Source organism: Lissotriton vulgaris, chromosome 6 (genome assembly GCF_964263255.1).
Source record: "Lissotriton vulgaris chromosome 6, aLisVul1.2, whole genome shotgun sequence".
NCBI lineage: Eukaryota > Metazoa > Chordata > Amphibia > Caudata > Salamandridae > Lissotriton > Lissotriton vulgaris.
In genome coordinates, this window is record NC_141694.1 from 1,156,494,615 (window position 1) to 1,156,521,765 (window position 27,151).

At 46.2% G+C, this 27,151-nt stretch overlaps 1 protein-coding gene across 1 annotated transcript in view; it reads right to left on the reverse strand.

The window, feature by feature from the left end:
* LOC147708561 (chitin synthase chs-2-like) overlaps window positions 1-27,151 on the reverse strand; it is a 709,679-nt gene that overhangs the window by 331,822 nt on the left and 350,706 nt on the right. Inside the window, exons 7-9 of the mRNA XM_086925750.1 lie at window positions 26,439-26,625; window positions 22,940-23,047; window positions 12,000-12,141 (exon numbers count right to left, since the gene is read on the reverse strand). Of these exons, the coding sequence (XP_086781876.1) occupies window positions 12,000-12,141; window positions 22,940-23,047; window positions 26,439-26,625 (437 nt within the window). The remainder of the gene's footprint in view (window positions 1-11,999; window positions 12,142-22,939; window positions 23,048-26,438; window positions 26,626-27,151) is intronic.

A 27,151-nucleotide genomic window follows, 5' to 3' on the forward strand; every position in this document is an offset into this window, starting at 1 on the left:
CCTCTGCTTATCCCCGTGTACTTGCACTAACACTGATAACGCACACCCATCTTTCTCGTGGACATACAACGTGAACATCTTTGTATAATCTGGTGTACCCCTAACGGGTGCAGAACAGAGGGCTTGTCTCAATTGTTCAAAGGCATTTTGACATTCATCTGTCCATTCAAGGGGCATTGGTGTAGCTTTGGTCAGTAACGCTAACAAAGGTTTTATAATGTGCGAAAACCCCATGATCCACTGTCTACAAAAGGACGTTAAACCTATGAAGGCACGTACATCTTTCTGCGTGCGGGGGACTGGTGTATCTAAAATCGCCTGAATTCGATCTGATGTTAATGCACGCCCCTCCTTAGACAAAAGATGACCGAGGTAGGTCACCTTGGGTCTACAGTATTGAAGCTTTTTCTTAGAAACCTTGTGATTGTTCTGTGCCAGAAAAGAAAGCAACGCAATCGTACTCTCTTCACATTGTGCATAAGAGTCTGCAGCAAGCAAAAGGTCATCCACATACTGGATAAGGACAACCCCAGACTGTAACTCAAAGGAATCAAGCTGTCTTTTCAGAGCCTGGCTGTAGATACTAGCGCTCTCAGTGTAACCTTGAGGAACACGACAAAATCTATACGATTTATTATTTAACGTAAAGCCAAACAAATATCTGCTATCAGGGTGGACAGGGATAGAAAAGAACGCATTTTTCAAGTCAATAACACTAAAGGTCGTTGCCGTTGGTGGCACCAGTGTAAGCAAAGTCGTAATGTCGGACACCACCGGGTATTGGGGAATGACAATTTTGTTAATTTCTCTCAAATCAATAATAAACCGATAGACTTTGTCGTCAGTATCTCTCTTAAGGATCGGAAGAATAGGGCTGTTGCAAACATTATAGGGAACCTCCTCCACCACTCCTGCAGTTATCAAATCTTGGACAATATGTGTCAGGGCAATTTCACCTTCCCTGGAAATCTTATACTGTGGCACACGTGGCAGAGAGACTCCCTCCTTTACAGTAATTCGAATAGGTGGAATACGCATCTCTCCCACATCCATGTCTGAGGTCGCCCATAACGTGTGCGGTAGAGAGGCCAAAGCTGGGGTGTCTAATATAGTGCAAAACCTATCTGATTCAGGATAATTGTCATTCAGGATAACCCGCACTCCCTCGGGGGCGCACCGTATCGTTGCTCGAAAATATTTAAGCAAGTCAATGCCCAAGATGTTATCAGGTGTATGGGGAGATAGCAAAAATTGACCAAAACTGAAGAATTTATCAAGACAAAGTGCAAGGGGTTTCGACAATGGGCTAGGGGAGGGTGTGCCATCAAACCCTACACATGTTATCATTTTGCCAGACAGGGGAGCCCTCGGAACCAAGTTTTTTGACAAAGCGCTGCGAGTAGCTCCTGTGTCGACTAAAAATTGATCAGTAGACCCCAAAATGCCCGCTGTTACATATGGACCTTTCTGATCTACCGGCACTTCAATTGATTCCGTATCCCATCCTACGCAGTCCTATGCATGCACATAATCTTGATGCTCCACATTCTCACCCTCCGATATCTGATATTGATTTCGTCTATCAAAAGAATTTCATTCATCCTGGCCACGGCCCCTCTCTTCAGCCCCTCCACGATCACCTCCGCCACCTCTCGCCCCCGTATAACTGCTCCTTGACCTACCACCTCCTCGACTACGCTGACTACGTTGTTCACGAAGTACCGGACAATCTTCAGCCCAATGCCCAAACTCTTTACAATAAGCACATTGATCCTCCGCTATATCCGTGCGACCATACGATGTATTGCCTCCACCTCGTCTACCTCTATCATTCCCTCTATTTTGTGTTCCACAAACCTGTGCCAACATCACCTTCGTTTTCAATTCTTTCGCTTTTTTATCAACACTTTCTTTAGCCTCCAACTCCTGCCGCTCATAATACTGAGCCATAGTTAACAAAGACGCAGGGGTCGCCGTGGCCCAGGAACTTTCACTCGATTTCAATCGTTTTGCAATCTCCGGTAGGAGATTAGCTACATACTTATCTACAAACAAATGCCTACCCGTATCGTCTGTTAACGATTGACCACTGTAATCGTGAAACGCTTCTTCGAAGCGTGTAAAGCGTGTAAAGAAATCTGAAATCGTTTCATCTGGCTTTTGTCTGCACGAAGCTAACATGGTCCAATCAATCTTTTTAGATGGGACGAGCGTTTTTAATTTAATCAAAATAGCCGCCGGGAGGTCTAAAATCAACTGACATGGCTTGCATGCCAGTTCCCTATATAAATCAGCTGCATTTATTTCTTTCCATGTTCCCCCAAGTATTGTTTCATCATTATTTTTACGAATTAGTCTCCACATGTCAGGCGGAAGAATTAACCCAAAAAACAAATCTATATCAACCAAAGTCATGACACAGGATGAAATAGCCCCTTCAACCCCTTCATAAAATGCTGCCCGGTTTTTACGAAGGTCAGGTAAAGAATTTTTCAGCGCCATAACATCCGCTCTATTCCAAGGCGTATACACCCAATTATATATAAAATATCCCTTTGCATCCTTTGACATTTTATCATCATCTGTACCTTCCCCTTTAGGTGGAACATACAAAGGTGCGGCTTCACGCATAGGCATAACATGCATTGCAGAACTCTTATCTGAACCCCGGAGAGAACACTCCTTAGATTGCCCAGTAGACTCCGGCCCGGAATCCTTATCCTTTTTCTGCTCGTCCCGCAACTTAGACGTCTCATCCCGCAGCTGGATCAGTTGCTTGTAAAAGGCATCGACATCTGAAAGAGCAAATACACCTTTTTTCAAAATTCTCACGGTGAACTGACACAGCCTTAGATTCTAACGTATCCGAAAATTTACGGTATGTAGCAACAACTTCATCTGCCAAAGTAGCCAAAAAATACAGTAATTCTTGGTCTGTCCATTTACCCCTTTCAGTAACAACTTCAGCCTGAGTAACAAAATTCGTATTCACTTTACGAGCCCAACTACGCAAGTTCGCGGATTTCTCCGCAGAAAACCTGACACCGGACGTATCCCTTTTTCCTGGCTTATCCTGTCCTTCGTCATCAGATTCTGCAGGTGGAGCCGTAGACGAGACGTACGGAGGCGGTGATGTAACAATGAAAAATCATCAATTTCATTATTAAGGACAGGATAAAGTGGTCGGCGAATAGGGAATTGACCAGTCGTTTGCAAATTACGTTCCCGTTCCTCCCTCTCTTTCTTCTCCTGAGCCTCCTTTTCCTTAAGCTGTAAAGCCTTGTCACGAGCAGCCTTGCGCTGCTCTTTGTCCGCCAAGGCAACCTCACGTTTCATTCGCTCACGCACCGCTTTCTCCCACATTCGCACACAATCAAACATATTTTGTCTAGACCTTCGTTGAAACAAAAATTGCTCCACAAACTGAACCTTACGCAAATCAAACGACCCATGTAGTGGCCATTGCAATTCAGGATCCGACTTGGTGTATTTATGCCATAGTTTACTGTACATTATAGGGGGAAGGCCGAATTTAATGTACATTTCACGATTTGGTGTTCCTTCTGGGGGAGCCGGCTGTGATTCCGCTAACCTAATTGTGGTACCATTTCCAAAACAGCACATCCCTCGGAGTGTGCTTAAAACAGGCATGTTCAAAAAGTATCACGAAAGCGCGATACCGTATAAAATGGCACTTACAGTACTTCACACAAACGTGCCGCTCAAAGGAAAAAAACAAAATTAGAGAAACATCTCTACATGCCTGCCTATGTGAAGTGCACTACACATATAGATTCAAAGTTCACAAATTCACAAATGTTAGCTAACTCAAATCAAAGTCATAGGTCATAGAACTTCGGTAAGCGTCCGAGGACTACCTTACCGATCACAAATCATAGAACTTCAGTAAGCGTCCGCAGACTACCTTACCGATCACAAATCTTACCCAAAGTCTCAAAGGTCCAGATTCCAACTGCCAAGGTCTTTTAATCGAATCAGCCAAACGGCACTTTATCCAGCAACGCAGACGATCAAGAACTCAGTCGGAGACCGGCGCCACCTGGAAGGTCAGATCAGAAGGAAAGGAAGAAACACCGCGGGTGCCAAGACTCGGGTCACTCGGTGGCAGCGTACGCGTCCATGGCGAGTTTCCAAACCTTCGTCACGACCTCTCCTTCGGGCATCCGAGTCGCAGATGAGTCCCTTCGTGGTCGCCAATTTGTAGTATCGGGTTCCCAAGGCCTACATGCTCCAAAGATAACCCACTTACATTGGAAGAACTGTTGGCATGGAAACTGAAAAATTCAAAGAACAAATTTATTAAGACCCCAATGGGTGGTGGTACATTCCTACAGCACCCTTCGGTAATGCAAGAAGTATCACCCCGAACATCGGTGTGACCCGTTCATTTATACAATTTGCAGGTAATAAAAAGATAGGCGGTACAAAGTTACAGAGCGTTATGTACATATATGGTCATTTTTGGAATACAGCCAGCTCATTGGAGGGGTTACAACCCCGCTGGTCAGTTTGGCGGCACATTCCTGAGGGGTGACTGGTCAGTTGGGACTGCGCATGCACAGGCTTGACCGTTACTAAAAATAGCCTGTTGCTGGGCAAACTCGAGTGGTCAGTGGCACGGACAACGGACTAAAGGGCACGCTGGCCACAAGGCCGCTCATGATCTAAGATGGCCGCCGTAACACACAAGATGGTGTTTCCAAGTATAGCCATGTTAAGCGAGAAAATGTGTAGCACAGCTAAGCGCTAACCCGGCCATTGTCAAATTACGACAACCTTTGTGAGTGGGTCCGGAGTTATGGAGGGTAACATTCATTGCGTCACAGTCGGCAATCAAGGTTTTAGCTGCACTGTTGCTGGAGTCGTCTAAATGAATGTTAAGTTCGCCCACCACTAGGAGATACTGGATTTAGTCAGGAAGGAAGCAATAAGGTCGGACAGATGGGAAAGCCAGTCGTTAGCAGGACTAGGGGGACGGTAGATTAAAATTCCGGGCAGCAAGGTTTTGGGGTGAAGAGCGAGTTTAAAAGACGCAGCTTCGCAATTGGGTAGAGCAATGGCGTCGAGTTGACATTGATAAGTGTTTTTAAAAATGATGGCAATGCCTCCGCCAACTTTTACCCCTCTGTCACATCTGACGATGGCATAATTAGCCGGCAAAGCCTCCGCGATGTCTGGGCCGGAGCCGTTGTGAAGCCACGACTCTGTGACAAAAAGAGCATCAGGCTGATCATCATTTAGGAGATCAAAGATCTCACGCCTGTGCTTAGGTATAGATCGACAGTTCATGCTATAGAAGTTGTATACACTTTCAAGGTTGGTAGGTGTCTGAGGGATACAACTACTACAGAGCTGAGGGACATCGAGCGACAGTGAGCAGCTTGAGCAGGACTGGGCGTGTGTGCTGGTTGAACTGAACAAGGAGCAGTCCACATTACGCTGGGGCCTGTAAGCACGCAGCAGATTGGCACTATAAGTAAGTCTGCTGGATGAGTCCGAGGTTTGGGCATGGGGTAAGGCCCCTGGGCCCGGCAGGGCGCAGACGGGCGCAGACGGGCACGCCTGCTGCGCCTGCCCGCTGCGCGGACGGAGAAGCTGCACCATATATGCCAGAAGAGGGTGGGGCGGAAGGACCAACTGGACCGCAACCCGGCGCCTCAACCAAGATGGCGGCTTCCCTTACAGCATCCCGCCTCAGCTCCAAATCGGCTGCGGGGACAGCTGTGAGGGTCAGGTAAGTAACAAAGTGCTCCAGAAGTGTGGCACACCTTAAAATCAGTTTAAAAACAATTTATAAGCAATTTGTGCAAATCGAGCAGTAGCAGCAGATCGAGCAACAGACTTTCGTACAAGTGGCCTAAACCCCGGCTTTCTGCCTCAGGGAATATCAATTGCAGCAAACACGGAGAGCTCGGGAAGCAAAGTTTAAATACCGGCGAGGGCGGGGCGGAAGGACCAACTGGACCGCAACCCGACGCCTCAACCAAGATGGTGGCTTCCCTTACAGTGTCCCGCGTCAGCTCCAAATCGGCTGCGGGGACAGCTGTGAGGGTCAGGTAAGTAACAAAGTGCCCCAGAAGTGTGACACACCTTAAAAGCAGTTTAAAAACAATTTATAAGCAATTTGTGCAAATCGAACAGTAGCAGCAGATCGAGCAACAGACTTTCGTACAAGTGGCCTAAACCCCGGCTTTCCGCCTCAGGGCATATTAATTGCAGCAATCACGGAGAGCTCGGGAAGCAAAGTTTAAATACCGGCGAGGGCGGGCGAAAGGACCAACTGGACCGCAACCCGGCGCCTCAACCAAGATGGCGGCTTCTCTTACAGCGTCCCGTGTCAGCTCCAAATCGGCTGCGAGGATAGCTGTGAGGGTCAGGTAAGTAACAAAGTGCCCCAGAAGTGTGACACACCTTAAAATCAGTTTAAAAACAATTTATAAGCAATTTGTGCAAATCGAGCAGTAGCAGCAGATCGAGCAACAGACTTTCGTACAAGTGGCCTAAACCCCGGCTTTCCGCCTCAGGGCATATCAATTACAGCAATCACGGAGAGCTCGGGAAGCAAAGTTTAAATACCGGCGAGGGCGGGGCGGAAGGACCAACTGGACCGCAACCCGGCGCCTCAACCAAGATGGCGGCTACCCTTACAGCCTCCCGCGTCAGCTCCAAATCGGCTGCGGAGACAGCTGTGAGGGTCAGGTAAGTAACAAAGTGCCCCAGAAGTGTGACACACCTTAAAATCAGTTTTTAAAGAATTTATAAGCAATTTGTGCAAATCGAGCAGTAGCAGCAGATCGAGCAACAGACTTTCTTACAAGTGGCCTAAACCCCGACTTTCCGCCTCAGGGCATATCAATTGCAGCAATCACTGAGTGGTGCTGTGGTGGTGCTGAGTGGTGCTGTGGTGATGCTGAGTGGTGCTGTGGTGGTGCTGAGTGATACTGGGATGGTGCTGAGTGATGCTGGGGTGGTGCTGAATGGTGCTGTGGTGGTCCTGAATGGTGCTGTGGTGCTGCTGAGTGATGCTGTGGTGGTGCTGAGTGGTGCTGCTGAGTGATAATGTGGTGGTGCTGAGTGATGCTGTGGTGGTGCTGAGTGATGCTGTGGTGGCGATGAGTGGTGCTGTGGCGGTGCTGATTGGTGCTGTGGTGGTGCTGAGTGATGCTGTGGTGGTGCTGAGTTATGCTGTGGTGGTGCTGAGTGGTGCTGTTGTGGTGCTGAGTGATAATGTGGTGGCACTGAGTGATGCTGTGGTGGTTCTGAGTGATGCTGTGGTGGCACCGAGAGGTGCTATGGTGGTCCTGAGTGATAATGTGGTGGTGCTGAGTGATAATGTGGTGGTGCTGAGTGATGCTGGAGTAGCGCTGAGTGATGATGTGGTGATGCAGAGGGCAGAAAGGCACAAAAACCAGTCTAACAAAGGGGGCGGAAGGGCAGAAAAACAAGGAAAAAACGAGTCTAACAGAGGGCAGAAGGGCAGAAAAACAAGGGAAAAACGAGTCTAACAGAGGGCAGAAGGGCACAAAAAACAAGTCTAACAGGGGGCAGAATGAATCCCGCCCTGCGTGTTTGTCCACCTAGATGCCACCTTTTTGTGCAATACCTCTACTCAACTGGAGTACTTTCTACTGTCTAATCAGTAAGTGCTCCCTCGTTGGCTAAATGTATAGGGGCAGATTTACAATAACTGGCACATCCCCAGGGATGCGGCAGTTATTGTGCGCCGCAGCTCTGCCACCCATGGTGCCCCGCATTTACAATGCGGCGCACCATGTGGTAAAAACGGCACAGATGCGTCACGCATCTGTGCCGTAAAAGCAGTGCATTGCTGGAGCTGCGCCGCACTTGCGACGCAGCTCCAGCAATGCTCTGGGGGGGGCCCTATCTCCCCAATGCTGCATCAAGCCTTGCGCCCGCTTCAAGCAGGCGCAGGGTTTTGACGCAGCATTGGTCTAAAAGTGACTGAGTGAATTCTTGTAGATTTCACTCAGCCACTTTTAGGAGGCGTTCCTGCGCAGGAACGCCCTCCCCTGCGCCGGAACACCTCCTGATGGCGCAGGGCTTTACACTGTAACGAATCTCTCAGATGCGTCACGTTGTTAATACCCAGCACCATGGCGCATCTTTTGTGCTGCTGCTGCGTCACAAAAGGTCTCGGTAGAGGGTGGGAGTGGTGAACCAGAGGGTGGCAGTGATGATTGTCACCGGCAGATTTATATATCGGGTGTTGGCTGTATCCAGACAATTGCGGGCATCCTCATTCAGAGGTTTGTTATATTCATATTTTTGGTAACACTTACAGATATATTCTTATCTGGATATATATTTATACCTATATATATTCTATATTTTGTTTAGGGCGCTCAAACATTTCTATTTTACTAGCTGTCAACAACCAACGACAAGCTCTATCTTTATTTGCCAAGTTTTTAACTGACGATAAACCTCGCGTCGTGGTTTACGTCAACATAACGTCAGTGAACTCGGGGCCACGCAACTTACGTATCACGGTTAGCACCCTTGTATCTTCTTTTTCTGACTGAGAATTTTCAAATAATAAATAGGTGTGAGTTTTAATAGATTTAATGATATACCTCACAGGTCGCCCAATTTATATTTCTGAGCACTAGCCATGAGTGACGCAGCTCTATATTAATCATGCTGGTGATGATAGAGATGAAGCCTATCATATAGAGTGGGAGGTTTGGTAGCGATATGAATGCGTCTGTGAATGACTAAGGTACGTTTTAACAATTAATGAATATAAATGAAATGTGTATTTTGAGGATTACATTATGCTATGATTACATTATGTTATGACGATCATACTGTGTTAGGATGTCATAGATCTTCTGTGACATAATGTGACCCACATTTTGTATCAATGACTAGGTGGTTTGCGAATGTGAAGATGTTTTTTTTAACAATTTTTACAATTTCTCACATCTGCTTATTATGATATTTGGATATGATGTATTCCTTTAAATGGCAATATGAACTGTGTATTTATCTATTTTGTGTTTTCTTCATGTATGAATTGTATGGTGTTCTCTATGGATTGTTTTTAATGAATTGCACATTGTTGAGATTATTCAGATGTTTAATGAATTGCACAGCGTTAGGATTATGCAGAATGCAATGTGATTATGTGGTGTATAACTGTATTTAGGAATTGGGCCTTAAACTGTTTTTTATATATTTTTTTATAGGCCTCTTTGGTTCTAATGGGATGGTATAATTTATTATCCTGAGGAAGGTGTTGGCTAGAAATTGATTGCCCACCAAAACGCGTTGATACACAAGAAAGGGAGAACTACTTTGAGTCCGGTTGGGAGACAATAAACCTGATACAAAAAGCACTATTAATAATCAGGATTGATCTCCAGTACACTTTTGTGGCTCTCCCTTAGCTCTTAGGAATTGTTATTTCTTTCTTCTGTCCCTAGGATTGTTTTTAACTTTTATGTTTTTTATTATGATGTATATTGCCAATGTAATTGTGAATTTTTAATGTATTTGTGCATTGATTATTGTTTACTAGCCAGAGCTGGTTATTTCACTTTTTTTAAAATAAATTGTACGGTTTTACCACACATATACTAGTTTTTTCGCATTTTGAACAATTCTGCATTTTCCGATTTCGGCTGTTGTCTACAACTGTGGTTGCTATCTGTATGGATGTTATTTTGAGCTGAGTGTGTGCCTAGGATTGAAATTACCAGAGGGGCATTTCATTGTTTGACAATTGTCATTTGGTACCCTACTCCTTTGGGTCATTGGGTCCCTCTCTCTTTTATTAGAGGTGGCAGTGATGAAGCAGAGGGTGACAGTGAGGAACCAGAGGGTGGCAGGGGTGAACTAGAGGGTGACAGTGCTGAACCAGAGGGTGGCAGTGCTGAACCAGAGGGTGGCAGGGGTGAACCAGAGGGTGGCAGTGATGAACCAGATGGTGGCAGGGGTGAACCAGAGGGTGGAAGTGGTGAACCAGAGGGTGGCATGGGTGAACCAGAGGGTGGCAGTGGTGAATCAGAGAGTCGCAGTGGTGAACCAGAGGGTGGCAGTGCTGAACCAGAGGGTGACCGTGGTTAACATGAGGGTGGCAGTGGTGAACCAGAGGTGCTGTGATGAACCAGAGGGTGGCAGTCGTGAACCAGAGGGTGGCGGTGGTGAACCAGAGGGTGACAGTGCTGTACCAGAGGGTGGCGGGGGTGAACCAGAGGGTGCTGTGGTGAACCAGAGGGTGGCAGTGGTGAACCAGAGGGTGGCAGGGGTGAACCAGAGGGTGGCAGTGGTGAACCAGAGGGTGGCAGTGCTGAACCAGAGAATGGCAGTGCTGAACCAGAGGGTGACAGTGGTTAACCAGAGGGTGGCAGTGGTGAACCAGAGGTGCTGTGATGAACCAGAGGGTGGCAGTGATGAACCAGAGGGTGGCAGTGGTGAACCAGAGGGTGACAGTGCTGTACCAGAGGGTGGCAGGGGTGAACCAGAGGTGCTGTGATGAACCAGAGGGTGGCAGTCGTGAACCAGAGGGTGGCAGTGGTGAATCAGAGGGTGACAGTGCTGTACCAGAGGGTGGCAGGGGTGAACCAGAGGGTGATGTGATGAACCAGAGGGTGGCAGTGGTGAACCAGAGGGTGGCAGGGCTGAACCAGAGGGTGGCAGTGGTGAACCAGAGGGTGGCAGTGCTGAATCAGAGGGTGACAGTGGTTAACCAGAGGGTGGCAGTGGTGAGCCAGAGGTGCTGTGATGAATCAGAGGGTGGCAGCCGTGAACCAGAGGGTGGCAGTGGTGAACCAGAGGGTGACAGGGCTGAACTAGAAGGTGGCAGGGGTGAACCAGAGAGTGGCAGTGCTGAACCAGAGGGTGGCAGTGGTGAACCAGAGGGTGGCAGGGGTGAACCAGAGGGTGGCAGGGGTGAACCAGAGAGTGGCAGTGGTGAACCAGAGGGTGGCAGTGATGAACCAGAGGGTGGCAGTGGTGAACCAGAGGGTGCTGTGCCCATATACGACCGCATGGGTAACTTCGCCATGCAAGCGGCCCGCCAACACACAAAAAGCCCCACGAACACGCAAAAAAAACGCGAACACGCAAAAAACCCAGTGAACACGCAAAAAACAAAAATTCGCACGAATTCGCAGATTGCGAATTCGATTTCGTGCAAATTTGCGGAACGCGAATTCGCACATTTCGCCCATACTTAATAATATATTGTGTAAATGTGGTTTGAATGTAAAAGCTGCCATTCTCCAAGTTCTATTAGATTGTTAACATTATTCAAATCTACATACGACTCATGTTTTTACAGTTAAACATTTGGATCTATAAGAAGCACTGCAATTTTAGGTTAGATGTCCATATTCGAAATAGCTATTAATCTTGGGAATTTTTGAACACGCTAAAGAAGATTTGCTATTTCTTAATTAACTTATGGCATTGTCAGTGATAACCAAAAGCAGAGCAAATCTCTTGGCCCATATAGCTCTGGATATGAATGTATGAATGAACCCCATTCACCGCCATGGCAGTTGCTTAATTATGTTGTAGAATGGGGGATTCTTTCACAGCATATACTGAACAATGCTCAATTCCAAGTAGGAAATTTAACAAATGCATACTTCAGGTCCTACTCCCAGATCTCTCCCCACAAATGTGTCTCCATAATAAATAGAAAACAAAAAAGAACACCGGAGATTCTTTGATAGCCTTAAAGGGAACCCCCCATTTAGCTGTAAATGTTTTATGTGTTTGGTTTAGTTCATAAATGTGTCCATTAAGTTTTATTAAGATGTATTTATGTCTCTGGGCATCCATCTTGAAGCTTGACTTGTTTCTGACATTTGTTGCATGTCATAAATGAACTCAAATCATATATAAAACATGCAGAAGAAAGAAAAGGAAACGTTTAATCAAATTTGAGGTTATATGTGCAAGGAAAGCCAACCATTATACACCCAGCAGTGTTACCAGTACATTCATACCAACTCCAGTGGGATGTATTCTACCAGATGCAGCGCCCACATGGGGATACATTCTGAGGCGATCCACCAGGAGCAGAAGAGATGAAGGTTGGAAGTCAATGTCACCATCCAGGGCCAAAATGTAGGTGTTGTTTGCTTCAACCTGAAATCAGGGCCAGCAAACTTTATTTACTCAAGCACCAAAAATGTAATTTAATTACCATTTTCCCACCCTCACATTGCCAACAGTGATGAAAAGCAAATAAAAAAAGGAATCACTCTGAAACAATAAGCATGTATGGGAAAACCTTCTTTTAAATGTAATTTACCTCACTTTGCAGTAGCCTTACAGACCAGTTTTACTCTTTTGCAATTCATGTCCAGTTGAGGATATTTTGAAAAACCTGCCTTTTTCATCTAACTTGTTTATGGTACGGTTTGGCAGGTGTGGCTTCTACAGGTTAGAGGATTTTTATAAGTGTTAAGAAGCTGTTTAGTGTGTTAGTCACCCTACATATAACACTGGTGAAATCAAATCAGTCAAAACGAGTCTGCTCTTTCTAGAAAAATAATCTTTTTACATGCAAGCACACTCTCACTGAGCGTAAATATTGTACTTTGTTGCAAGTGCAAGGTCTGTATTTAAAATGTTGCCTACTATTTTAAATCCTCTAGTGACAATGACAAAAGATAAAACCAGAAGAACAAGTAGCATAGATAATGTTAGTAGAAAACTGGTGACAAAACCAATATAGCATTCTCCTGCACGTCCTGCAAGTTTTCATGCACTTACCACATCAAATACTAACCACACTGACAGGAGGACTCGTCTGACACTCACACAGTCCTGCAACCCCATACACAACACTCCACACTCCCATGCATGCTCCTCAACACCTGCTTACTCACAAAACACACTACAGAGTTCTGAGACCTGCTCTACAACAATGCCACTGACCAAATTTGTTCTCACAGAAAGCTGTCTGGAACCCTGCATCAGCACCTGACATCCCCATAGCCATGCAAGATTGCCAGGCAAGACATACTTCACTGATTGCCATCATCCACAAGAATATCATCAGGTGCACCACATCCATTGATAAGTCATCCTGCATATTGGAACACCTGTCATTTAAGCTCCACGTCACAGCCAACTTCACCCCAAATGGCACTCTCATCTACAGACCACCGGGACTGCACACCAGTTTCACTGACACCATCACTGTCTTCAACACACTACTCGCCCTCGATGCCAGCAATTGCATACTACTTGTAGACCTGAACTTCCACCTGTAAGACCCCACCTGCCCTACCTTAAGAGCCTTCATTGCAGACTGTGAAAGCTTGGGCCTCACCCAACGAGTGAAGGGACCTACCTAAGCCAGCTGACACTTCCTGCCCCCTATTTTTACAAACTTTGGTGACATCCGGTTGGACGAGCCATCACCAGTTCCGTGGACAGATTACGCCCTTGTCATGTTCAGAATCCCCGTCACAGTCCAATGCCCATGAACTAGTTTCAGACCAGCCTGCCAAAACTGGAACAGCATCACAGACAAGGATTGAAACATTGCTCTCAATACCCACCAATGCAAACATAGTAACAGCGATCAAGACTTTCAACAATTGGATCACCTCTTGTGCCGACTCCCTGACCCAGACCAAACACAATAATGCAACATGATCAAGACCCCTGGACATTTGGTACATAGAGGAGCTCAGACTGATGAAACACCACTGCAAACAAATGGAGAAAGGGCCAGGACATTGCAGACAGAGTCATGTTTAAATCTGCCCCAATGTCAGGACCAACAGAAACAAGGATATCTTCACAGCATACCAGTGGCCACCTCCAATTTGATCACTCTCTCACAGGACCTCTGAAAAAATCTCTCTCTGTTCATCAACAACAAAATCATTTCCATTTACAGCAACTTCAGCTCGAATTGGGACCTGACAGGCCTCGCCAAATGCCTCCCGATCTGTTCCAAAGAAGCAATGGCAGCCTATCAACACCGCAAAAGAAACCACCGTCCTTATGAAGTCCATTCACTCAGGGGCCAATTCGGAACCCTGTCCCCACCTTGGTTGCTTCAGAGGACTGCAACCCATCAGTGCCATGCTCATATGCATTCTGAATACCTCCACCAACTGCCCTTCCATTGACGACCCTTCAATGCTCGTCAGCTATGGACCGATCTCCATGCTACCATTCCCAGCCTTGATCTTACAGAAATTCATCAACAGGCACTTCACGGAATACCTCAACAATCACATATTACTTGAGACTACTCAGTCTGGTTTCAGATCCAACCACAGCAGAAAAACGGACCTTATCATTGCCACGAAAGACATCTGCATGACCCTCGACAGAGGAGACACAGCATCCCTAGTTCTCCGGAAACTTTTGGTGGCATTTGACACATTCTCCCACCCCTTCTTCATCCGACACCTACAAGCCATTGGACTCCAAGGACATGCACTCTTTTGGATCTGCTCCTTTCTGACTAGAAAGTCCCAGCTAGTCACCCTGGCACCATACACATCTATTGCACTCCATCATATCTGCAAAGTTTCGCAAATATCCTCCCTGAGCAGACCCTCTTCAACACATACATGATACCTCAACCCAGCAGCATCCTCTCCTACACCGACAACACACAATTCCTTCTCTCCCTCATGGACAGGATGCCCGGTACCCATATCAAGTTCAATACCTGCATGACTGAAATAGCCCATTGGATAAGGACCAACTGTCTGAATCTGATCATCAAAGGACTTCCCCTGGTGGCCAAGCGATCCAGAATCAACACCCACCCCCACCACCCACGGCAAGAACCTTGGGATCATCACTGACAGCAAACTTGACATGACTGCCAAAGTAAACGCCATCACCGCCTGACGCTTCCATACCCTGAAGATGCTGAGGAAGATTTTCAAACGGCTCCCAATCAGTATCAGGAAATGTCATTCGTGCACTGGTTACAAGCCCACAGGAACACCCTCTATGCCGTGATCAACAACAACTCGAAGGCCACAGACCATTTAGAACTCGGTGGCCAGAATCTCTCCAAAACTCTCATGTCACAGTCACATCACACCACACCACTGGCTCTTCATTCACAAACCAGCACAATTCAAACACCTCACCCACACTTCCAAGGCACCACATAACTATGGTTCAGCATACCTCAACAATTGCATCTGCTTTCACAAACTTTCCCAGCACCACTACGCATTCAGACTCCTACTTGCACAAATCCCATGCACATGGAAAGCAAGATGTATAGGTTGAAACTTCTTCTACATTGCTCCTAAAGCATAGAACAGCCTGCCACTACACATAAGAGCCTGCTTCTAATTTCTTAGATTTCGCAAGAAGCTGAACTGGTTTTTCAATTAGTCCCTTGAGGCTCTAAGTGTTCCTAGACTAGAAAAGGTCTCCATCTGGATGGCACCCAGCTGCTTAAAACTGAAAGGGGGGAAAACAGAGGTTATGATAGTTGGCAGTAATCCATCACTCTGGAACAAAATTAGCTGGCCCCTTGTCCTGGGAAAGCGCCCATCTCCCGGATTCGAAGTTAGTAGTCTTGGGATTGCCCTGGATAAACATCTATGTCAAGTAAAGAGGGTGGTTGGCAGCTGTTTTGGCCTCTTGAGAGCCCGTGGGAAGACACTGAAATGGCTTCCACTGGAAGCCCGAAGAACAGTGATTCAAGGCTTGATTCTTTCCCGCCTTGATTATGGAAACTCACTGTCCTTGGCCAGTCCACTGGCTGTTATTATGAGGCTACAAATCATTCAGAACGCAGCAGCATGAATACTGCTGGGCATTCCAAAATTGCAATCAGCACATCCAGTGCTCGAAATTCTTCATTGTCTACCCATTCCATCCCAGTCCCTGTACTTTAGCTAGCACTGACAGCGCAGGGAAGCTCATTGGGTAGCCTTGCGCTCTAGGAAATTAGTAAATAGAATAGAATATCACTCACACCAGGTCAGCGTGAAGATACTCTCCTGAGTGTTATTGTGCTCTACAAATCTGCACAATATAAGAGTTCTCTTTTTGTGAAGGTTTTATTTTATGAACAAACATATAAATGAACGAGTGTTTAGAAAATTTTAAATGGTGAAAGATTGGTGAACAATTTGGAGTACATTTTATGTCCCAAAAAGATATTTGAAAGTTTACCTACTTTTTCTTGCGGCAGAGCTGTGTACTAGAGGGAGTATGGTACTCGCGCCCCTGCCATGCACAGTGTTGCCATCAATCATGTTATTTCTGATGTTGCATTGATTTGATCTATGATGTCATAGAATATGTCATGAGTGATGTAATATGTGAGGTCGTAAGCAGTACATAGGAAGGGTTTGAGTTAACGTTACTTTAGGGAACGAGTTATAGCTACTTGAGATAACTATAATTGGTGAATTTCTGTGTTTTTTTTATTTTAATGCTGTGGTTTAACCAACATTTTCCGACAACTATCACGTCCCTTTAACCTTTGTTTTTTTCAGTGAATTTCTATGGCTTTTTAATGCAACGTAACATATTATTACCATACATAACAATAACGTAATTTTAACCTTTGTTTTTTTTAGCAAATTTCTAAGGCCTTTTTAATGTGAAGTAATATTTTATTACGATATGTAACGCCAACTCCATGGAAGGCCTTGCATGGGGTAGCATTCGCCACAGGTCCTTACCTGCACCTGCAGCCAGGCCCTGTGTCCAACCCCCTGCAGGCGGCCATTGCCATGCCACGCATGACATGAGGTTGGCTACAGGGCCCAACCTCCCACTGGTGCCCAACTCCTTGCTGCCCTGCACAGCTGACTATGTTCATGTTTTGTCCAGCCAATCAGAGCACTCATTCACGTTGAACCCTAACTTCCACAGAAGCGAAGTATCCCAAGTCAGTCAGAACGCTCTATTTTTATGCGTTGTGATCATGAGACTCTCCCGAGAGTTCTGCAAATATTTTTTAACCTACTTGCTCAAAAACAACAAATGGATTAACACCAAGTCACAAAAAGCTCACTTTTTGGACTAAAATCTTGCCTCCTACCAAATGTGTGTAATTCAGTTCAGACATTCAGACATTCTTGCACTATAATATTCTGAAAAAGTCTATTGAAAATGCATAGAGACTTTGCTTTTGGAACTCCCCACCTCTTTTTTTCTAAGCCCCTGCTTGATGGATCACCCAAGAACTTTCCAGGAAGGAGCTAAACTTCACGAAGATTCATCAAACGGCACCATAGTTATTAGCAAACCAAAAAAATCATTTCCTATGGAAACTCCATCCTAACTATAACTCCCCAGCAATATTTGTATATTTAAAAAGAAAAAACATAGAGGTTAAAGTGAAGTTATAATTCACTTTTTTTTTAATAAGAACGTAAAATCTTTTTAAATAAACCTCAGAAAACACAAAATATAAAACCCTCAGATTTGCCAAGCATGAATAGGTAACTTGACAAATAGGAAAAAAGGGTCTGTTGTTGTATGCGGCAGAAGTTGTCTGTGCCAGAGACTGTGGGCTGCAAGATTGTGTTGCTGCTGGCTCCAGAGGAATACAAGCTGCTTCTGAGTGGAGCCCAGACTGCCTGAAAGATATCTACTGCTAAAGAACCAGTGTCATGATCCCTGGACCTTCTATGCTGTGGTCGTGCAACAAACATTGAAGTGTCACTGCTGAAGAAAAGCCAGATGGCTTGAGAGGCAGCAACTGCCGTGGCATGTGGATCGGCAAGCACTGCATCATTCATCATGGGGATCCTGAGTAGAGGCTGCCCAGAGAATGGAAGGCGTGTATTGTGCCAGTCACTGCACCCTATCGGCAAGATCCCTGCCCAGTCTCTGGGGATTCATTCAAAGGAAGTTGAGACTGACAACTTGAGTCTTTCTGCTCACAATAAACCTGGGCAGTGGCATAATGAAACTTGAGGGGGGCCCCTGCAAAGTACATGGAGGGGCCCGCTCTCAACTCACTCAGGAGCTCTCAGGCCAGGGTACTACGCAGAGGGGGCACCCAGGAGCTCGGGCCTCCTGCACTACAGGGGCTGTGGGGGCATTTGTTACATCTCTGAACCGGGGGTAACAACTATTTGCTGAGTTATGCTCTTACCCCTGTGAGTGTAACAGTCACCTACCTTAAAACTGTACCTAATTTTTGCCTTTGCCAGTATATGGGGGTCTGTGACTAATCATCCGGGTGGTGAGGGAATTACAAGGTGGTGGAGGCAGATGTAGGACTCATTGAAAAGTCAACCAGAGATACAACCTGTATTAGCGGACCTAACTGAATTGTGTAGGATTTACGTTTGTTATGTGATTAAAGTGCTTGCTGTTACAGAAAAAACAAGCACAGGGCTTGGTATTAAGTTATTGAGTCTGTTGATTTCACTCAAGATACACCAAAGTGCATTTTGTACAATTCAAGAATAATTTTCCTGACATTTTGTCTGATTTTAAGTAAGAAACAAATCAAGTTCAAGTTCATTTTTTATTGTTTGATTAATTAAAATCATTACAATACCCCCCTGGAACAAATAAAAAGGATTACATGGGCAATAACGTTACCATTCTATATAAAGTACTCATAATTTTTTTTAAAAGGTACTTATTGTTAAAATTCATATGTAGGAGTTCTTGCTTTAGCAGTTAAAAAAAAAAAAAACTCAGAACAGCAAATTTAATAAGGTGTGAACGCCTTATGGAAGGTGATAATTTCATTGTGGCCCTGGTACCCGCCTGCAATTTCCTGGGTTGAGTTTTCATTTGGGTTCTCCATCGGCTTGCCGTAAAAGTCTGCTGACTATTTTCATGTATTTAACTCCCCGGCAAGCCAAGATGTTTGACGTGCCCTCTAACCAGCGTATCACCGCTTGCCTGCTGGAGCGGATGTTCAGATCGTTAAAGATTATTTTCAGGTACTGTCTCCTTTGGTCTAGGACGGCTGGACAGGCACAATATAGGTGAAATAGGGTTTCTTATTTGTAGCCAATTAGTCGACAGGTCTCAGATTGTAAGGCCTTTTTCCATAGAGGGTACAGGTCCTTTGAGTCATGCACACCCATTCGAAACTTTATGAAGCTCATTTTTAACTGTGAGCAAAAATGGGCGGATAAGTATGCTTGAGGCCTTGAAAATCTGTAGGAGTTTATAACTGTCCACCCGTGCCGGGGCTTAGTGAGGGCTTTTTTGTCAGCCCACAAAGATTTCTTTTTGGCTGCAATGTTTACTATTTGGCTAAAGCTTCCTCTGTCTTCCCCTTTTTCCCATGCTGTTTGTAATTCCAGCTCGGCCAGAGAGTCTCTCAAAAAGCTTCCCCAGGAGTTCTGTAATTCAAGATCCACCTGGTGCTTGATTTCATCCCAGCATAATCTATTCAGGGTGTCCGGGTCCGAAGAGCGGAATGTATGACAAAGTTTAATGAAGCAGCTCATTCCCAGGAATTTCTGCTGCTGGAGGCCGAATTCCAATCTGACCTGGGAAGGAGAGGCAGATTTAGGCAGGTCAAAGACGGCTTTGTAAAACTTTGTCTGCAGCTCATTCAGTAGGTGCGCTTCTTTGCCACACCAAGGGGCCAGGCCGTAGGACAGACTGGGATGAATTTGGGTGGCCATTGCTTTTAGCAGATGGGAGTAATTCATGCAGTCTACTTTTTTACGTACAAAAAGGGGGTGGGGTCGCACACTACTCACACACCGGCGGAAGTTGCCCCTAAGGACTCTGGTCATTGTAGTAGAGTGTTCGCGATGCATCATCTTTCGATCTTGCTATCTTCGCTGTCTTCGCCATCCCTGGACACGTGTTTCGGGTTTTCAACCCTCGTCAGCAGGGATAGGTAGTGTTCTGGGGTCGCCGATGGCTGCCAATATCTGCCAGGTATAGTACCACTCCGGCGCGTAGGTGCGGGATCCCAGGCTCGTCAGCCCGCTGCTCAAGGGAGCTTTAAGTTACAAAAAGGGGGTGGGGTCGCACACTACTCACACACCGGCGAAAGTTGCCCCTAAGGACTCTGGTCATTGTAGTAGAGTGTTCGCGATGCATCATCTTTCGATCTTGCTATCTTCGCTGTCTTCGCCATCCCTGGACACGTGTTTCGGGTTTTCAACCCTCGTCAGCAGGGATAGGCAGTGTTCTGGGGTCGCCGATGGCTGCCAATATCTGCCAGGTATAGTACCACTCTGGCGCGTAGGTGCGGGATCCCAGGCTCGTCAGCCCGCTGCTCAAGGGAGCTTTAAGTTACAAAAAGGGGGTGGGGTCGCACACTACTCACACACCGGCGGAAGTTGCCCCTAAGGACTCTGGTCATTGTAGTAGAGTGTTCGCGATGCATCATCTTTCGATCTTGCTATCTTCGCTGTCTTCGCCATCCCTGGACACGTTTTTCGGGTTTTCAACCCTCGTCAGCAGGGATAGGCAGTGTTCTGGGGTCGCCAATGGCTGCCAATATCTGCCAGGTATAGTACCACTCCGGCGCGTAGGTGCGGGATCCCAGGCTCGTCAGCCCGCTGCTCAAGGGAGCTTTAAGTTACAAAAAGGGGGTGGGGTCGCACACTACTCACACACCGGCGGAAGTTGCCCCTAAGGACTCTGGTCATTGTAGTAGAGTGTTCGCGATGCATCATCTTTCGATCTTGCTATCTTCGCTGTCTTCGCCATCCCTGGACACGTGTTTCGGGTTTTCAACCCTCGTCAGCAGGGATAGGCAGTGTTCTGGGGTCGCCGATGGCTGCCAATATCTGCCAGGTATAGTACCACTCCGGCGCATAGGTGCGGGATCCCAGGCTTGTCAGCCCGCTGCTCAAGGGAGCTTTAAGTTACAAAAAGGGGGTGGGGTCGCACACTACTCACACACCGGCGGAAGTTGCCCCTAAGGACTCTGGTCATTGTAGTAGAGTGTTCGCGATGCATCATCTTTCGATCTTGCTATCTTCGCTGTCTTCGCCATCCCTGGACACGTGTTTTGGGTTTTCAACCCTCGTCAGCAGGGATAGGCAGTGTTCTGGGGTCGCCGATGGCTGCCAATATCTGCCAGGTATAGTATCACTCCGGCGCGTAGGTGCGGGATCCCGGGCTCGTCAGCCCGCTGCTCAAGGGAGCTTTAAGTTACAAAAAGGGGGTGGGGTCGCACACTACTCACACACCGGCGGAAGTTGCCCCTAAGGACTCTGGTCATTGTAGTAGAGTGTTCGCGATGCATCATCTTTCGATCTTGCTATCTTCGCTGTCTTCGCCATCCCTGGACACGTGTTTCGGGTTTTCAACCCTCGTCAGCAGGGATAGGCAGTGTTCTGGGGTCGCCGATGGCTGTCAATATCTGCCAGGTATAGTACCACTCTGGCGCGTAGGTGCGGGATCCCAGGCTCGTCAGCCCGCTGCTCAAGGGAGCTTTAAGTTACAAAAAGGGGGTGGGGTCGCACACTACTCACACACCGGCGGAAGTTGCCCCTAAGGACTCTGGTCATTGTAGTAGAGTGTTCGCGATGCATCATCTTTCGATCTTGCTATCTTCGCTGTCTTCGCCATCCCTGGACACGTGTTTCGGGTTTTCAACCCTCGTCAGCAGGGATAGGCAGTGTTCTGGGGTCGCCGATGGCTGCCAATATCTGCCAGGTATAGTACCACTCCAGCGCGTAGGTGCGGGATCCCAGGCTCGTCAGCCCGCTGCTCAAGGGAGCTTTAAGTTACAAAAAGGGATTACAGAGATGGCCAGCACTAATCTGCACCCACCTGGTGAAACACTCTGAAGACTTTGCAAGTGTACTCGCTTGTCGGACTGCATCTACCATGATGCTTAGGGGCGAACCTGCTGAGAGGTGAAGCAGTGTGCTCCCACACCAATTTTCTACTTAAAGGCTCCCTCGAGCCGCTGTGGGCTGACGAGCTCGTGGAGAGGCACCTGCGCGCCTGGAGAGATACTACGTTCCAAGGATACGGCGGCCTGCTCAGCAACCCCAAATAATGCCTAATCTCTGCTGATGACAGATAATAATCTAGAAACACGTGTCCAGAGATGGCCAGCACTAATCTGCACCCACCTGGTGAAACACTCTGAAGACTTTGCAAGTGTACTCGCTTGTCGGACTGCATCTACCATGATGCTTAGGGGCGAACCTGCTGAGAGGTGAAGCAGTGTGCTCCCACACCAATTTTCTACTTTTTTACGTAATAGTCTGTATGCATAGATTAACGATTGTGCCTTTGCTTTTAGTGTCATTTTATGTTCTTTATGAATTGCGCCCTGCCTGATTGTTACGCCCAGATATTTATAAGAGCTACATTCTTCCACAATTGCCCCTTTAGCCCTCCATTTGAACTTTGTTTTTTTACAATCCACTAAGCTGACGATTTTTGTTTTTTCTTTGTTTAGCTCCAGTTGTTCCTTATCCAAATAGGCTACAAGATTGTTTATTGATCTCTGTAAACCAATGGGAGTTTGCCTCAACAAAACGATGTTGTCTGCATACTGTAAAATGGAAACTGGCTCGTTGGCCATTTCGGAGGATGAGAATCAGGTTTTTCAATGTGTGGTGCAATATCTGATAGGAACAGATTGAATAAGCTAGGGGCTAAAACGCTACCTTGTTTCAAGCATCTTTGCGGGTAAATGCTTGCAGTTGTGCTCAACCCATCGCCCAGCTTAACTCTTGCCCAAGTGTCCGTGTACATAGAAATTATGGCATTAAGCATTGAGCTTGGCAAGCCCCATGTGTTAAGTTTCTTCCAGATATGACTCCTGCTTACTCTGTCAAAAGCAGATTTGATAAGAAAGAAACAAATCATGATTTTGCACATCTTTTGTTAAGTAGTGAGAAAAAATGAAACAAGATATGAATGTTGCCATGTTCACTTGTTGCTTACATATACATGTACAAATCTATTGATGCCAACTGGATCTATGACTCTCTACCATTTTCCGCCACACAAACACATATTTTGAGAGTACCTGTAATTTTTGTATCAGGTTTTCGTGGCCTGCGCCCCTTGTCCTTGCAGCTAAAGAATCATATTTTCTGTACAGTTTCCATCCCAGCAAGTAATAGAGATACATAATCTGCAAAGCAAAAAACAGCAGCTTCAGGATCCTAGACTGAGTTATCCTATTAGGTAAGTGTTAAATTGTATACGTTCTGATTGGGAACCAGATGCAAACAAACTGATAATGCTCAGAAATGGAAATAGAGATAGGATATGCAATGGAGAAATAGTTAGCTTTATGGTAGCCTTGTAAATTTGCAAACTGCATGCATATGGTACTATTTTCAAGAAGAGTGCCTATGTTATAGATATGCTTAATGTGATATCTTTACATGTATAATAACACTATAGAATTAAGATTTTCCTAAACCTTTATAAGCATTCTAAGAGTTTCGTTGTAGTTAAATACATCGAATGGGGGTGCAAAAAAATCATATTAAAAATTGACAACCGTTAACAAAACTTCCTTTTACCTGTAAAAAAATCTAACATTTTCGATTCAACAGTATATCTCTTTAACGTTAAAATACCTTTACAATTCTTTGCATGTTAAAAAAAGGGAGTGCTACTGAAATTACCATATGTTCATTAGATAGAAGAGACCAATGCTCCTGAGAAATAACATATGGAGAAGTCTTTCAACTGGCCGTATTTGAGTAAAGACCTTCATCCTTCCCTGTTTGTTAATGTGAGAAGGCTGTGAGTAGAGGTTACCGGGCTGAACTGTCCTCATGCTGTGGTTCTGGTGGAAATTGCAACTGATTTGCATATAGCCATGTCTGAACTGGGGTGGCACAGTGATACAGTAATAGATTAAATCCAGATCTTTTGACTGGGTGTGAGTGTTTGATTGATTCAGATGCTCCGTCCATCACCACCCCCTTTTGTACCGGTTTTGGCCGCCGTAAGTGTGGCAGGGTATGCTCTGACGTGAGTCCCTTGCTCACTTTGCCACTGGATTCAAGCAAGCCGGGCTGAAGACGGCTGGAATGCCAGAAACTGGTCCTCAGAAGCTTTTCTCCGGTCCAGGGAAGACATGGCTTGGCAGTTCGGGCTGGACTGTTCCCATGAGGCACAGGGTCAGACTGATTTGCATATAGCCATGTCTGAACTGGGGTGGCAGAGTGGGCTAAAGAACGGTGATGGATTATACCCAGATCTTTTGACTGGGTGTGAGTGTTTGATTGATTCAGATGCTCCGTCCATCACCACCCCCTTTTGTACCGCTTTTGGCCGCCGTAAGTGTGGCAGGGTATGCTCAGAAGTGAGTCCCTTGCTCACTTTGCCACTGGATTTAAGCAAGCCGGGCTGAAGACGGCTGGAATGCCAGAAACCGGTCCTCGGAAGCTTGTCTCCGGTCCAGGGAAGACATGGCTTGGCAGTTCGGGCTGGACTGTTCCCATGAGGCACAGGGTCAGACTGATTTGCATATAGCCATGTCTGAACTGGGGTGGCAGAGTGGGCTAAAGAACGGTGATGGATTAAACCCAGATCTTTTGACTGGGTGTGAGTGTTATATTGATTCAGATGCTCCATCCATCACCACCCCCTTTTGTACCGCTTTTGGCCGCCGTAAGTGTGGCAGGGTATGCTCAGATGTGAGTCCCTTGCTCACTTTGCCACTGGAATCAAGCAAGCCGGGCTGAAGATGGCTGGAATGCCAGAAACCAGTCCTCAGAAGCGTGTCTCCGGTCCAGGGAAGACATGGCTTGGCAGTTCGGGCTGGACTGTTCCCATGAGGCACAGGGTCAGACTGATTTGCATATAGCCATGTCTGAACTGGGATGGCAGAGTGGGCTAAAGAACGGTGATGGATTAAACCCAGATCTTTTGACTGGGTTTGAGTGTTTGATTGATTCAGATGCTCCGTCCATCACCACCCCCTTTTGTACCGCTTTTGGCCGCCGTAAGTGTGGCAGGGTATGCTCAGACATGAGTCCCTTCCTCACTTTGCCACTGGATTCAAGCAAGCCGGGCTGAAGACGGCTGGAATGCCAGAAACCGGTCCTCAGAAGCTTGTCTCCGGTCCAGGGAAGACATGGCTTGGCAGTTCGGGCTGGACTGTTCCCATGAGGCACAGGGTCAGACTGATTTGCATATAGCCATGTCTGAACTGGGGTGGCAGAGTGGGCTAAAGAACGGTGATGGATTAAACCCAGATCTTTTGACTGGGTGAGAGTGTTTGATTGATTCAGATGCTCCGTCCATCACCACCCCCTTTTGTACCGCTTTTGGCCGCTGTAAGTGTGGCAGGGTATGCTCAGACGTGAGTCCCCTGCTCACTTTGCCACTGGATTCAAGTAAGCCGGGCTGAAGATGGCTGGAATGCCAGAAACCGGTCCTCGGAAGCTTGTCTCCGGTCCAGGGAAGACATGGCTTGGCAGTTCGGGCTGGACTGTTCCCATGAGGCACAGGGTCAGACTGATTTGCATATAGCCATGTCTGAACTGGGATGGCAGAGTGGGCTAAAGAACGGTGATGGATTAAACCCAGATCTTTTGACTGGGTGTGAGTGTTTGATTGATTCAGATGCTCCGTCCATCACCACCCCCTTTTGTACCGGTTCTGGTGGAAGGCAACCTGAACAATATGAAATTGTGTCGAGACATTCAGGGTGTAACATTAGAGAATTGTATCTCATACATATTCTTAATGAAGGATTGAAGTGTGGCAAAAGGGTTTTGTGGCACCACACAGTATGGTGATACTAAGGATGTAGTTCACAACGAATTGCCATGTTGTAGGGAACTGATATAAGGCATGAGGTGAACCAACAGGGGTGCAGGGTTGGAAGTCAGGGTCAGACTAGCCTACAGGGCAATCTGGCAGTGTCTGATAAGCTGGTCTAAAAGGTCAGTGCATGGACAGTTTTTTGTGGTCAACTTGCCTGTTTTATGGTCTGGGGGCTGGGTTTTACTCTTGATTTCCCAGACTGTTTTTTAAAAAGGCTGCCTGCATCAATCTAAAATCCAAGCAGTCTTCCGTCCTTTGAAAAACCCTTTTACTGCATATCTCTTTACAAGTTCAAAACAGCCCCAATTTTCAACAACGCACCCCATTGTTAAGCTATTGGATTCTCTAAGAGGAGCCATTTTGGTTCCCGGGCCTATTTTCTTTCCCAGTATGAACTGCTGGAAAGAATGATCAGAACCAAATTTAACCCTGAGAATTGCAATTCTCCTATTACCATGACTCGAGATCTGGATTTCATTACAGACATGGAGGCTAACTAGTTATAATTAATGAAGAAAAAACGACGCGAGTGCCAGAGAGTTGCTTGATGAAAACAAGAAGAGAATGGGAATCAGGAACATTGTGGGTGCAGTAAAAAACTATTTTAGGGGACCAGAGAGGACCAGAGAGATTAGAAACATATTCAGGTTATTGCATGTAGACATTATTTAGTGAATCAAAAGTGCAATCCCATAGACACAGATATACCTGCTTTAGTTTGGCCTATTATTTACCTGTGACCATCTCTTCTTATGTCGAATATGCTCTTTATCCTTGAGGTGCACAAATAAAGAGTTGCCACGAGGAAGAGTGTATTGGAGCTGTCCCCCATAAGGTGTCACTGTAAGACTGGGCTGTAATGTCCTTGAATTTGACTCCAAATAGCATGATAACTGATTTTCTTTGTCATACGTAAATACTCTGAAAATCACAAAATTAGAAAGATTGAGAGAAAGGCTTTACAGCCCATGACAGCACGTTGATAGAAAACTACACATCCCGGGCCACATTTGTGACCTGGTTTGCGTCACTTCTGTACCATGCACTGTGGTGCAAAAGCATCGCAAACCTCAAGTCAGATTTCTGAAGACACGCAAAGCCACTTTGCGTGGCTTTGAGTTGCTCCAAAAATCTGGAGTCATGAAATGAAGCAGAAATCACTGTGCTGCATTACTCTGACCTGGGAAGGCATTCCATGGGCATTGAATGGGTGTTCCCATGCAACTCCCATGGTTTTTGATGCATTCCTATATTTACAAACCATTGTAAACTTGAGAATCCCCGAAAAAAGGTACACCTTCCCAGGAGTGGTTTAACGAGGAGAAATACCTTTATTTCTCCTTGTTACTTCCTCTTTCAATGAATGCTGCTCAGAATTGTTTTTGTGCAGGAAGGTGTCCTTCCCTGCACAAAAAACATCCTGCATTCAACGCAGGCACACTTGCTC